We start from the raw sequence: 14,796 nt of genomic DNA, 5'->3' as shown, positions 1-14,796 counted from the left end.
CAAGAGCACCAGGCTGTAAGTTCAAGTTTCAGTACTGGCAGAAAAAAAATTGAAAAATCATAGTACCCTTCCTGCCTCCTCCTAGTGGATCAAAAACTTGCTTTTGGAGTATGCATACACATAAATATTTCTGTGTTCTGATGAACGATTACTTATACCTTTGTGCTCACATTTAAAAATAATGAAATTCAACCACAGAAATGATTAAATAATATAGAATTGTAATGGTGGAATTTATGATTGTAGAGAGGTTGTGTTCCATAGTTACCTCTCTTCTGATCTTATTGTAGACATATTGTTATTGGCTGCAATGTCTCAGTATTTTTGCTCATCAGAATGTGGTTTGACAGGTTAATTATATGTTATCAGGCAATTGAAAATCAGCTAAAGATATGTGGCCACAAGAGGGATATTGATGTCGAGGAGCTGTTTCTTTCTCAAAAGTAAGTATATCTTACATTTTTAAAAAGTTTTTAAATAGGACTCTCATGTTATAATCTTTCATAGATCCAAATGTTCTTTTCCATTTTCCCCTCCTCAGAGACACCCTAAGTATTATATTACTTGTTGAGGCTCACCATTTCTATTGGACTGGCAAGATTAAAATGTATTTTTTTAATCAAAGATTATTGGGCCAGACTTAGTTTGAATCCTCTCTTTCAAGCTGGATGATCTTGCAGGGGAGGGGGGTCATAACCTACCTGTTAGGACGGTTATTTTTAACAAATGAAAACATAGAACATTCAGTTAAATTTGAACTTTGCAGAAATAATTTTGGTAGCATTATGTCCCACAAAATATTGAAAATGTTTGTTTTTCAGAAATTTCTCAAATATATCCCTGAATTCTTTCTTTTATCTAGGAACTTTATTATCTATGTATAAAAATACCACCTTTTCACAGGGCTGCTGTGAAGAGTAGGTTTGTTTGTTGAAATTGGACAGTATAACATTGGTACACAATATTGTACACATCTGTACAATAGATGATGTTGGTAGGAATAATGATCAATTATAAACATATAATAATAACTCTTATTATACTATAACCCCTAATAAACCCTCTGTTAATTTTGCTATCAGAATTAAATCCCTCCCTTATATCAAATTACTTTGAATTCCACAAACATGCTTCTGAGTAGACATGGATGTCTAAGAGCTTGAGATATAGCTTGAGATCATGGTTAGGATTAGACTCTAATACCACCATTTTCACCAGCCAGTGTTCCATGCCCTGTGTAGCTATAGATTGAATTTGCCTAGCAGTGACCCCGATATGATTTGCACGTGATTCCACAGTTGTATGGTAGGAACTTAATCCCCAATGCATCAGTATTGAGAAGTGAGATCTCCATGAGTTGCTTAGGTCAAGGTGGCTCTGCTTTCATTTACGGATTCATGCTGTTCATCTCAAGAGTAAATTCTTGCTGATAGGGTGAGTTTGTTTGCTCTGTCTTTCTCTACTTCTCCTCCCTCTCTCTCTTTCCTTTTCTTTTCCTCATCATATAATGCTTTCCACAGTGCCATATTGCAGCAAGAAGGCCCTTGTCAGGTGTGAGATCCATGACTTCTGACAGTCAGCCTCTAGAATTATAAGACGTTAGTGTCTATATATTATAAATTGCCTGTTCTCAGTCAGGAATTTAGACACAGCAATCCAAAAGGGACTAAGATCCTATTTCTACCCTTCATGCTCTTTATTTCTGTAAATTCTATAGATTATTTTTAGACAGGTATGACATATCTTTATTTACATATAGTCTTTAAAACTCAGCTTTTCTAAAGGAAATGCCCTAGTTTAATCATTTTCATTTCTAGTGATTTGAGTAAGCTTTTTATTAATGAATACATCTTCATTTTACTCTAATTATTTACAGTTAATTTATTTGTCCAGAAAAAAATGTGGCTTTTTTTAGTGGTTTTAAATCTCCTGGTAGCTAGAAAACAAAGAAATAGCCAGGTTAAACATTGTAAAACACAAGTATTGTAGAATGGAACAGATACAGCAAAGAATTCTGACACATTCACAGTCAAGCTCTGAACTTTTCTTTTTTTTTTTGGGGGGGGTCCTGTCATGGGGCCTGAACTCTGGGCCTGGGCGCTGTCTCTCAGCTCTTCAGCTCAAGGCTAGCGCTCTACCACTTGAGCCACAGTGCCACTTCTGGCTTTTGCTCTGAATTTTTCTAAAGATCAGTTTTCCACTAATGGTAAATATTTTATAGCTGTCAAAAGATTGCTTGTCATCCTTTCATGATGTGGATAATAGTACACTATTGATCACTAGGGTAAATAGATAAAAAGGATAGATTTAAAACATTGTCAAAATTTAGCACCTTTCACATGCTAAATATACCAAATTACCATCCAGTCTAGCTGAGCCTAAAATGTTTCACAGTCCAGATGCTAATATACCAGGTGAACTATAATTTTTCCCAAAAGCTCTGTTGCCCTTAGAAAGCAGAAAGTGTGTTACTAATCAGTGTATACTTTAGTAATCACATAGACCACACACTGTGACCAGTGCTGACATGTTGCTGTCAACACCAGTTGGTCCCATCATTAGCGGCAGAATTACCTCTCATTGTCTTCCATTGGCCTCACCTAAAACAAAGGCACTTATTACTGATTCAGAACAGGCTATGTGCACCATTAAGCTTTCCAACCTGAAAGAGTTAAAATACCTTTAAAAAGTAAATCATGGATGTGGCACTGTGGTTCAAGCAGAAGAGCGCTCGCCTTGAGCTGAAAAGCACGGGGACAGCACACAAGCCCAGAGTTCAAGACCCATGACTAATAAAAAAAAAAAAAAGGAAATCATTCTAGCTATGTGCTGGTGGCTTATCTTTGTAAGCATAGCTACTCAGGAGGCTGTGATCTCAGGATTTGAACCTAGCCTGAGCAGGAAAGTTTGTGAGACTGTGATCTCTAACCACCAAAGAGTTTGAAGTGGATCTGTGACTCAAATGGTAAAACACTACGACCCTGGAGCACAAAAGCTCAGGGACAGAGCCTAGACCCAGAGTCCAAGCCCCAGGACCAGCACTAAATAAATAAATAAACAAACATAAAATCACTCTATGACATTATCTGATAGCTGAAAGTTCAGCATTGATATTACAAGAAAATTAGTAACAACGTACGCAGTTAAAAATTTAAAGCTTTAATGCAATAAATTAAATTTTATGAGCTCCTCTTGAGTGAGTCTTGAAACTTGAAACAATCTATGCCCACACAGTGATTGTTGAATTATTTGTCATGAGAAGAAGTGAATTTAGCATAGTTCCATAACTGCACCGAAGTGCTGCTTTTCCTGGAAATGCACCATAGATCTAATAGGAAAATGTAGAAAGTTACTATGAGAATGTAGAAAGTGTGTAAGTGTGTACATTTCCTACTGAAAGCTGCTTTAGAAAAGCCTGGAATATTTTGTACCAGGAAACTCCTCAAAGACTAAAAGTACATATTAAAAAGTCACATGTGGGTAATTTGAAAAGCAAATTTAAGTGATACAAATTAAGCTGGGCATGCTGAAGCAGGTAGAATCTCAGCATGTGGGAGGCCGAGGCAGAAGGATCGCCAAGGTTACAGCCAGCCAGGGCAATGTAGTATGACTATCAAAGTAAACAAACACGACTGGGAAGGTGGCTCAGTGGAAGAGTGCTTGCCTTGCATGCATGAGGCTCTGGGTTCTATTCCTCAGCACCACATAAGCAGAAAAAGCTGGAAGTGGCACTGAGGCTCAAGTGCTAGCCTTAAGCTGAAGAGCTGAGGGACAGCTTCTAGGCCCAGAATTCAGGACCCAGGACTGGTTTAAAAAAAAAAAAAAAAAAGCAAACGAACAGGGCTGGGAATATGGCTCTGTGCTAAAGTGTTTTCTTGTCTAGCATGCTTAAAGCTCTGGGTTTGATTCCTCAGTACCACATAAACAGAAAAAGCCCGAAGTGGCAATGTGGCTCAAATGGCAGAGAGCAAAAAAAAAAAAAAAGAATCAGGTCCTGAGGTCCAGTGCCCAGGTCCTGAGTTCAAGCCCCAGGATTGGCAAAAAAAAAAAAAAAAAAAAAAAAGCAAACAAACAAAATGTACAAAAAGAATGTACAATTTAAAAACTCTAAATCCAAGATGGGGAAAAGGATGAATGAGTGAATGAATGGATGAAGAGAAAGAGGCAAATGTTCAGATCAGTTAGTATTTGTTAGTACATAGTAAAAGAATGACAGCAGAAAAGCCTTAAAATCCCAAGCCTATGACTCAGGTGAGGATCATTAGTTGAAGCTGATATCATTAAGAAAATAGTTCATAAGAAAATAATTTTGGGTTGTTCAACCACTTTGGAAAGCAGTATGGAGGTTCCTCTAAAGACTCCACATAGAGCTCCCCTATGACCCAGCAATTCCACTTTTAGGCATTTACCCAAATGATCTCAAACAAGACCACACTAAATCTACCAGCACAGCTATGTTTATTGCAGCATTATTTACTATAGCTAAGAGATGGAACCAACCCAGATGCCCCTCAGTAGATGAATGGATTAAAAAAATGTGTTATATATACACAATGGAATTCTATGCCTCCATCAGAAAGAATGACATTGCCCCTTTTGTTAGGAAATGGAAAGACTTAGAAAATTTTATATTAAATGAAGTAAGCCAGGCCCAAAGAAACATAGGTCCCATGCTTTCTCTTATTTGCAATAACTAGTACATGTCTGAATCAAGCAGAAAAGGTCAGATAAGGTGATGTTAGGGGAATGAACCCCAAGATAAGTATTCAAATGTTTATTTTGTTTTTTTTTCTTTCATGCAATTGTTTCTAACGTACTTATAAGATGATTTCTTTGTTGCTTTGTATGTCCCTCCCCCACAGTATAACCCATGCTTTCACTGTATTTGATTTTGGTATAATTTGTGGAGGGGAAGGGAAAAAACAAATCGTTTAACTAGGGATACAGGTGGACCCATTGCAACAATGAGATGTACAAGTCCTTATGTGGAGAAATGAAATTTACAACTTTGGTGGGGGGGTGGAGGAGATTGGGTGGGGGAAGGGGGGAGTATGGGAAGGGATGGGAAGGGGAAACAAAGAGGAGGCAACAATGCTTGATAAGAAATATACTCGTTATCTTTCCCATGTAATTGTAACTCCTCTGTACAGTATTCTCACAATAAAAAAAAAAGAAAATAGTTTTGGGGGGGAGAATGATATACGTGTAATTGAAGTTTGACTCCATATATCATTTTTACATTTACATTTAATTTTTAAATGAATTTTTACAACAAAAAAACCTAACCAATATAGCCTTGAACTTTTTTTCCATGAAAATTAGGAAAATGATAGACCTTAAAATCCCAAGATTAAAAACAATTCTGAGACCATCTTACCATAAGTAAGCTGATACATATTATATGAATAAACATTACTTATTTTAAGTACTTATGTGTCTGAAACACACCATGTACTAAGTACTTGATAGATAAAAGATACATATATACATATATATGTGTGTGTATGCTTAGGACCCACAGTTTCTAATCTGAGAAACAAAAGAAACTCGAAAACTCTAGGCCACACCAATCAAATGACCAATTTTCAGAGGCTCTCTCCCTTCTGTCCAACCCACATCTGCCCCTTTGCCTGAGTTGCATCAGCCATGAAGATCAGGGTCACTTGGACAGATAGAGTCCCCCATTGCTCAAGAAGAGTGGGTAAGATGCGGTCTCACAGTCAGTACATAGGCAAGCACCTACTCAGCCTCTGCATCTTCTCTGCAATTTTCTCTTGTCCAACTGACATCATCATCAGCCAATCTCAATGTGAGCCCTGCCTTTTATATTTTCTTGAATATCCAGTACCTTCTTCACTTGCACCCCGCCCCCCCCTGTCTCCTCCAGGAAAATATGCTTTTAAATGAAGTTCCCACAAATTCAGCCATAATAGGATGAAAATTTTGCCAATGTAACAGATAAAATATTCTCTTTCATTAATAAAGATCCAGAAACACAACAAATCAAAGAAAGATTAGACAAATGGGATTGCATTAAACTGCAGAGCTTCTGCATGGAAAAGGACATAGCAAGCAAGATCAATAGAAAGCCCACAGATTGTGTGAAGATTTTCACTAGCCATACAATAGACAAGGGCCTCATATCTAAGATATTCTTAGAACTCAAAAAATTAAGTCCCCCAAAATCAAATCCTCAAAAAAACAACTGCCTCATTAATAAGTGGGCTAAAGGCTTAAAGAGAGAATTCTCTGAAGAGGAAATAAGAATGGCCCATAGACACATGAAGAAATAATCAACCTCTCTAGCCATAAAAGAAATGCAAATCAAAACAACATTGAGATTCCACCTCACCCCAGTTAGAATGGCTATAATCAAGAACTCTAATAACAACAGATGCTGGAGGAGATGTGGACAGAAGGGAACCTTACTGTACTGTTGGTGGGAGGTTAAACTTGTTCAACCACTCTGCAAAGCAGTATGGAGATTCCTCAAAAGACTCCACATACAGCTCCCCTATGACCCAGCAATCCCACTTCTGGGCATTTACCCAAACCACTACAAACAAGGCCAAACTAAAGCTACCACCACAACTATGTTTATCACAGCATTACTCACCATAGCTAAGCTATGGAACCAACCCAGATGCCCCTCAGTAGATGAATGGATCAAGAAAATGTGACATATATATATACATTATATATATATCTTGTGCACATATGTATATATATGTATATATTTATACACACACATACACACAATGGAATCCGATGCTTCCTTCGGAAAGAATGACACAGCCCCATTTGTAAGGAAATGGAAAGACTTGAAAAATCATATTAAGTGAAGTAAGACAGACCCAAAGATATACAATATCAATATTCACAAGACAATATATTGGAAACAATCCATACAACTGTGGGGGGTGGGACTGGAGGGAGGGAAAGTGGGAGAAAAATGAAGGAAGGGGTAACAAGTTTGATAAAAAGTGTACTTATTACCTTAATTATGTAACTGTAATCCCTCTGTACATCACCTTGACAATAAAAAAGAAATAGAAAAAATATTCTCTTTTAAATATTCCCTTTTAACCACATGAGAAAATCTGAATCCAATGATACAACTTAAGACATTAACAAGTAAGTATGCCAAGAATTTTGGAAGGACACTGAAAGGAGTCATTATTGTTACTCCCAGGCCATACCACTTTTATGAACAAGCTTACCCATGGGCAAATTAATCATTGCTAATGTAAAATTTGTTTTCTCTTTCTAGGGAACTGACAGAGGTCATTGATCTTTCTAGATTTAAAAAATTAAAATACTTATGGCTTCATCATAACAAGGTAGTATTTTATCTTTAAATTGCTAAAATATTTTATTTTATGTTTTAACATGACTAATATTTAATACAGCATGTACAGACATATGGAGATATATAATATATACTTATAGAGAAGAACTAACTTATAGAATTATAATATAATTTATACATGTTATATTTACATGCATATATTTGTATATATACACATGCATGTATCCATACATATATATAGTACATACATATCAAGGATATGTGAGTATCTCACATGTTAAATAAGGACAATCTTGGTGTCCTATGAATCGCATCTCAAAGTCCTATCTGGCCAACAACAGAACAAAATAGCCCCAAAGTTAAGACCTTGGAGGAGCCAATTCTTTTTGCCACACATATTTCAAGCCCAAATCTTATCTTTCTTTTTATTTTCTCTGCCCTGTCTCCATTTAAATCTGTTTCACAATGTCTCCCATGTCAAGTCAAAACAGTTCAGTGACTGGGCATTGGTGGCTTATACCTGTAATCCTAGCTACTCAAGAGGCTGAGATATGAGAATTGTGGGTCAAAGCCAACCAGGCTGACAAGTCCCCATAATAATCTCATCTAGAATTATCCACCAGAAGTGGCACTATGGCTCAAAGTGGTAGAGCACTAGCTAGCCCTGAGCAAAAGACCTTAGGGACAGTGCCCAAGCCCTAAATTCAAGCCCCACAATTGACTGCCTCCCCCAAAAAAACTGTTCAGTGGAGACAGTTCCTTCCCAGACTTCTAGAAGAAATCTTAGACACAACTGGTCATATATAGGTCCATTAGTCATTGTCATAGCATCAATTCATACATGCAAACATTTATTAACTATAACTCTTCATTTACAAATATCACACACACACATATCTACACCACACAACCACAACTGAAGCTAAACACAGCTAGCCATCTGCCCATTTTTATTACATAGGGAGGTCTAGTTAGCTACTCTTTACTTCCCTGAGCTGGACCAAGCCTTTGTCTAGGTTGCTATGGAATGGGGATATAAGGAGTAGAGTCAAGGAAGAAGCAAAATTCTTTGTTTTGTATTCTCTAGTACTAGCAGATGCTCATCCAAAGTAAAGGCTTGGTAGTCTGCCTACAGTGCCATTGGTTGTCATCTTATAATGCCATTTGTTAAGTGATGGAAACATAAAAAGTGGACCCTAGTAGAAAGAAGTTGAGTAATTGAGGGTGTGCCCTTAAATAAGGGTGTGCCCTTAAGTTAACACATTCCTCCAACACTGACTTTTCTCCACTAGTTACTCTTGCCCTCACCTTACCTTTATCCCAAAGTTACTGGCAACTTAGGGTCTTTGGAACTTGGGAAATACCCCTGAGTCTAATTCCAAAGATCACAGATTCAGCATCCCAGGTCAGCATTCCCACAGGGGTCCATCCCACAACTATACCAGGACTCACACACCTGGGTCCTGCAGTCAAAGGCCAAGGGGGTTGATGAGTCCAACTGCTCCTGAAACCGATTTAGCTTCATCAGGAAGTATCAGGCTGGCATGTCCTCAGAATGCAGGGACATGGCTCCAGGTCACATTCTGTGACTTAGATCTAGGCTGGGATTTGGTTTGTTCCCACTCACCCTCCCCTCACAGCCAGGGTCTCTGAGTTCTTTCCAGATGATCATCATTACTAGCTAGCCAGGAGGCTGTTTCCAACTTTCAGAATTGCGGCTTTCCAGCAGCCAGCATTTGCCCGAACTTTGTTCATTACACATTGATGACTCAATCTTAAGATGTTGAATTTAGACTTCCAAACATCCACCGATAAAGAAATAATTTGTTTCCAGAAGTAATCTGCTTTCCTGTGGAAATCCATGTTTGAAACCCTGAATCTTTAATTGGCCATATTTATGAAAATACATTTCAATATTTCATTGCATTGAAGACCTCTTTTAACCTATTGAATGGAAAACAAAACAGTCCTCCAAGTACTAACTATAAGCATAAGTTTCTGGTGCTTGAAGTAATTTCTAAAAGAACACACATAAATAACTTCCAAGTCTCAGGCAGCTAACAAATGAAATGGAAAGTGCATGAACCACTTCAGGGCAGAAAAGTTGAAAACTTTTCTGAATAGTCTGCCAGAAATTATCCCAGGTCATCTCATGTGACCTCTGATTAGAAAAAGATGGAAATCATCAGGCATGGCAAAAATGACTCATCTTTGCTTTTACTGTGCATTCCTTGTGGTGTTAAGTTGTATTCATTTTTGAAAGAAAGAACAGGTACAAATTTTGGTATTATGTATAAAGGGAGAGATAAAATTAGGGTTTTGTAAATTTTTTGGCTTTCTGAAAGGGTATGTTCCCCAACCACTTACTGAATTTTTGCACAGTTGACCTGAAGATACATTGTGGACATGGAAAGGTATTGCATGCTCTATCAATTAACTATTTTATTTTATTTTTGAAAGGCATGAGGAGAGATTAGGTACACAAGAGACTGAGTGTGTGAATATTTACATGCAACAAACTACATTATTGCTATCATTCCCTTCATTTACTTTGTTCTCTAAGAAACAGATTTGGGGAGTTTGTCTAACACTGAAAGGATATCATGTCTGGAAACAGATTTTAAGTAGTAATGGAATAAATGGAATAAGTAGTAATGGAATAAATAAACAAATGTGAGTTTTCTTATTGATTGGTGATTGACTGGTGTTAAGTTTCATGAATGTATTCCTCCATTAAAAATTTAATTACTGAATTCTAACAGAAACACTAGCTATTACAGTCTGCATTAATTTTGATTGAGCTTTCTTCAAAATCTAGTGTATAATAAGTTGACCACTATATTATACCATTGTAAAATGGTCTGGAGTGTTGGTAATATGTATGTGCGTGCACACACACGCACGTGCGCACATGCATATTTTGAACAATGAAAGTAAATATTTGGCATTGTAACGTTTTTAAGAATGATCCAAATGTGTGACCAGCATCATTCTTACTTAATGCATATTTTAGGCCACCCTCTATTTAGGAAAGAGTAAGGAATGAATAGTCTCTTAAACTGAACACAATTTTATTTGTTTATTCACTTATTCAATCCACAGTATTCACTGAGGTTTGTGAAGACAGTAGTGGCTGTCTAGTCAATCCATTCTTTTCTTTTTCCTCTCCAACAAAATCTTGGTTTGGGGTTTCATAAATACTCCTCCATCATTTCACTCAAGTAGGTGGCCCCATTACAATTCCATTCTGTTAAACCAACAGTATAATTCCACCCTTCTGGTGAATGGCTGGGCTAATGAATGAGCAAATAACCCAATTAACAATGGTTACGTAGTCTCTGTTGGAAGACCTCAGGAGGAAGCTGGTTTATTCGTATAAGAACATACAAGAGAAATCCCTGTTCTCCCTAGACACTAACTTGACTGGGTGCCAAGGTGAGACCTAGCTGACCAATTCAATGAATCTCAAAATTAGTGGTAGACTCTAGAGAATGATGACAACAATGAGTCTTTCATGACATCTAGACTCTTTGGAAGGTGATATAATATGTGTTCCTGGCTAACATGCTGGATTAGGTTGAGCTCAGAAACTACTTGGCATCCAAGCATCCTAATAGATGCTGCTTACTTTGAATTCCTATCAGGCTACTGACAGAATAAATGTGATATTCTCTGCTATAGTGATAAAATTGGGGTGGGAAAAGGCTTAGAGTCTGAGTGAGTCCTTAGCACATTGTATTCACAAGCTGCTTGGAATGAGAGAATTCAGGAGGATCATGTGAGTACCATAACAGAACCCCAACATATACCATAGACTCAATAATACAATTGCTTTGAGAAAGATCCTAGGCTCATTCTTACATGCTAAGATTTATTATTGAATCCTTCCTGTTCTCCCAGCATTCAGACATATTAAGATTTTTAATAAATAAAATTTTAGGAAGGAATATTCATGTACCAAATTAGTAAACCACATTTGAAAACATAATTATTTTAATGTTTTGTTGTAAATATTTGATAGAGAATTCTTTGAATAGTAGTACAGTATAGTCTTTCCTTATCAGTATTAAGTAAGTCTTCAAATAAATATTAAGACTTCTATCCAGTAGGTGTCTATATCTACACATAAAGGCGCAATTCCTTTGTGCCTTTAATCATATAAAATAATATTCATTGAAATGAACTCCAGCAAATGGAAACAAGATTTTTTCTTTGTTGTTTCCATTTTTCTTTTTGTTGTCTTTGTTTGTTTATCTGTCTTTAGGAGGGCAAAGGAGGAACAGAAATGAAAGGAAAAGAGTGAACAAATACAGCAGTGTTACTCACTAGACACTGTGTTGAAAATGAACTATAAAACTTGTGAATGGGAATGGGAGGGAAAAACCTGACTTATGTAACTGTAAACGTTCTGTGTATCACTTTTATAATAACAATAAAAATTTTTAAAAAGACTTCTACCCAGTAGATGCCTATAACTACAGATAATACAAAACTCTGTATATATATTATGTTTTCCATATATACCTATGATATAAAATATAATAATTATAATAAATACCATAATAGCATTTGTGTGAATGTGGGCTCTCTCTCTCTCTCTGTCTTTCTCTCTCTCTCTCTCTCATCTTACTTTACTTTTGCAAGCTGACTTAAAGTGAGTTTAGGTTTCTTTTGGGAATATTGAAATTGCTAGCATCACTTGTGGTATTCTTTGGGTCATTATCAAGTAAAATGGGCTCATTTGAGCATAAAAGTTATGGCACTTCAAAGACGACTGCTCACTAATGCCTGCACACTGTGGATATGATGGACCCTGGCAAGGTGAATCAAGAGCACGTGTGATTTCGTTAAGCTACTCAGAATGGTGTGCCACTAAAATTTTAAGAGCTCTTTAGCCAAGGAATTTTCCATTTAATATTTGTGGACCATGGTTGACCATGAATAATTAAAACCAAGAAAAGTAAGACCACACACAGCACAAGGAGGTTACTTTTTTTTAGGTCTTATGTATTTGCTTATAGAATGTTTTTATTCCCTCAATCAGACTGATTTGTCATTAAGTTTGGTACATGTATTTATTCACTCATTTGAATGAATTTCCCAAACAAAATAGTTAGAACACATAAACCCCAAAGTCAACTGTGTGAACTATTAAAGAACAAAATGAGCTAGCATGCATTCCATATAATCTGTGCTTCTCTGCATTTGTGCTACCCCTGGGCAATATTAAGTATATCTATTGCCAAATACTTTTAAATGAATTTTAAAAGTAAATTAACATAAATAATGAAAAGAAGGGTTTGCTGCATAATTGTGAAATGTGCAGATATGTATATTATATATAGTTATGATTTATTCAAGAAATATAATGCTTTTGGGAAGAATATAGACAAAAATTTGAGTAACTTAGAATGAGAAGAAAATCTAAGAATGGAAGTCTACTAGATGAAACCAGTTATTTCTGAATTATTTTTTGCCATTCCTAGGGCTTGAACTCGGCCTGGGCACTGTCCCTGAGCTTCTTTTACTCAAGACTAACACTGTACCACTTTGACCACAGCACCACTCTGACTCTTTCTGTTTATGTGTTATTGAGGAATCGAACCTGGGGCTTCATGCATGCTAAGCAATCACTCTACTACTAAGCCACATTCCCAGTCCCTTTGACTTTTTTTTCCCCCCCATGGGGCTTAAACTCTGGGCCTGGGCGCTGTCCCTCAGCTCTTCAGCTCAAGGTGAGCACCCTACCACTTGAGCCACAGCGCCACTTCTGGTTTACTGAGTGAGTCTCACGGGCTTTTGTGCTGGGGCTGGCTTGGAACCACAATCTTCAGATCTCAGCCTCCTGAGTTGCTAGGATTACAGGCGTGAGCCACCAGCACCCAGCTCCTCTGAATGTTTTTAAATATAGATTTTATTTTCTCTTTAAGCCCTATATAATTTGAAATATATAAAAAAAGACTAAATGCACTGTTTTAATTTACTGGACAGTAACAAAAAATGAACTTAAGAATACTGAAAATATATTATTTTCTTTTATTCCTCATACATAACTTAGTGTATATTGTGGAAATTCTTCCCATAGAACTTTAAGTCAATGGTCAAACATAAAATAAAACCAAATTAATCTTAATTTAATACATAAATATAGAATTTCCCAGAATTTCATTGTTATTTAATCATTGGCCAGTGAGGCTTTACCCCTGGAGTTTTCCAACCTGCTACTGCCACTTCAGATAATTCTGGTGTGGTGGATGAAATCTTGTGCATTTTCAAATGTTGAACTGCATGCATACCCTCTACTTACTTAGATTTTAGGAGATTCTTCTCAAGAATCACAATTAAAACAATTTCCAAACATTATCAAATGCTACATAGGAGAACAAAATTGTCCTCCACCAAAAATAATTACTTAATATGACCCAAAAAAAGTGAACTGTGGAAACTCAAAATTAAAATATATGATGCCTGGGCTCAGAACCAGAAGGGCCCCTTCTTAACTTTCAGCCAAGATCTTACAGGAACATACAAAGGCCTCTCAAAGTAGTACACACATGGGGTGTGTCCCCTGCTCAACTCAGATCCAGCCACCTTAGTTACCATACTATCTCTGAGGTTCACCCTCATTTGTCACAAGAGTTGGTATTTCAGTCATGATATTGTCCACTCCTCAACATTAGGCCGAGCAATCAATACCAGCTTCTTAGGAGGCCGACCCTGACCAACCTCACTAAAATGCAATACAACAACCATCTGCTACTTTCCACCTTCACACAATTTTTTCCACAGCACTTATATACCATAATGTGCAATTCAGTTCACTTATTGTAGGATGCTTGCACATTGTGTGTGTGTGTGTGTGTGTGTGTGTGTGTGTGTGTGTGTGTGTGTGTGTGTGTTTGGGGGACTTCCCACTGTATGCTCCTCTCCTTGTCCTCAGTGTTTTGATATTTCACAATGATGAGTGTTGATAGGAGTATATTTTCATCCATTGTTTTGAGAACTTATGTCTTTCATTTGGGGAAATTTTGTATGTTAATTTTTCCATACTACAGCCAAGGCAAGGATTTTTTTATCTTTTTTATCCACTGAAATATCCACATAACTTAGCAGAGTCTTTTACACACAATGTTTGTGAAAAGAAGAATACATAAAAATCCTAATATTTTCCCATAAATACAATAATTCTAGTTCTAATTTTTATCATTGAATCATAAATGGAATGTATTTAGTCATCGGTTATAAACTGAAGATAGAAGGTTAATAATGTTTTTTGTATTATTTTTGTTCTTGTTGTTCATTTGAGACATGTTACTTTCTGTTTCATGCATACAGCCGAGGACTTTCGAGGACTTTTCTTTGCATTAATACCAGTTTACGTGATAGAAGTATACTTGATAGAAACATGCTTCTGTTGCTTTAAGCAGAAAAATATCTTAATTAGAAGGAGTTTGGGTGATTATTACTGTTTAAGTTCAGAAAAATCT

The 14,796-nt window shown here is 36.7% G+C and overlaps 1 protein-coding gene across 3 annotated transcripts in view; it reads left to right on the top strand.

The window, feature by feature from the left end:
* Lrrc72 (leucine rich repeat containing 72) overlaps positions 1 to 14,796 on the top strand; it is a 55,319-nt gene that overhangs the window by 7,607 nt on the left and 32,916 nt on the right. For 2 of the 3 annotated variants that reach the window (XM_069996151.1, XM_069996153.1), the window contains exons 2-3: positions 370 to 443; positions 7,271 to 7,340. The exons of the other annotated variant lie outside the window; for it this stretch is intronic. In XM_069996151.1, coding sequence (XP_069852252.1) covers positions 370 to 443; positions 7,271 to 7,340 — 144 coding nt within the window. The remainder of the gene's footprint in view (positions 1 to 369; positions 444 to 7,270; positions 7,341 to 14,796) is intronic. 3 annotated transcript variants of the gene reach the window in all.

The sequence above is a fragment of the Dipodomys merriami genome, unplaced genomic scaffold (assembly GCF_024711535.1).
Source record: "Dipodomys merriami isolate MVZ:Mamm:240054 unplaced genomic scaffold, mDipMer1.0.p SCAF_5, whole genome shotgun sequence".
NCBI lineage: Eukaryota > Metazoa > Chordata > Mammalia > Rodentia > Heteromyidae > Dipodomys > Dipodomys merriami.
Note: the sequence above shows the minus strand (reverse complement) of the source record. Positions and strands in the feature narration are given on the sequence as shown.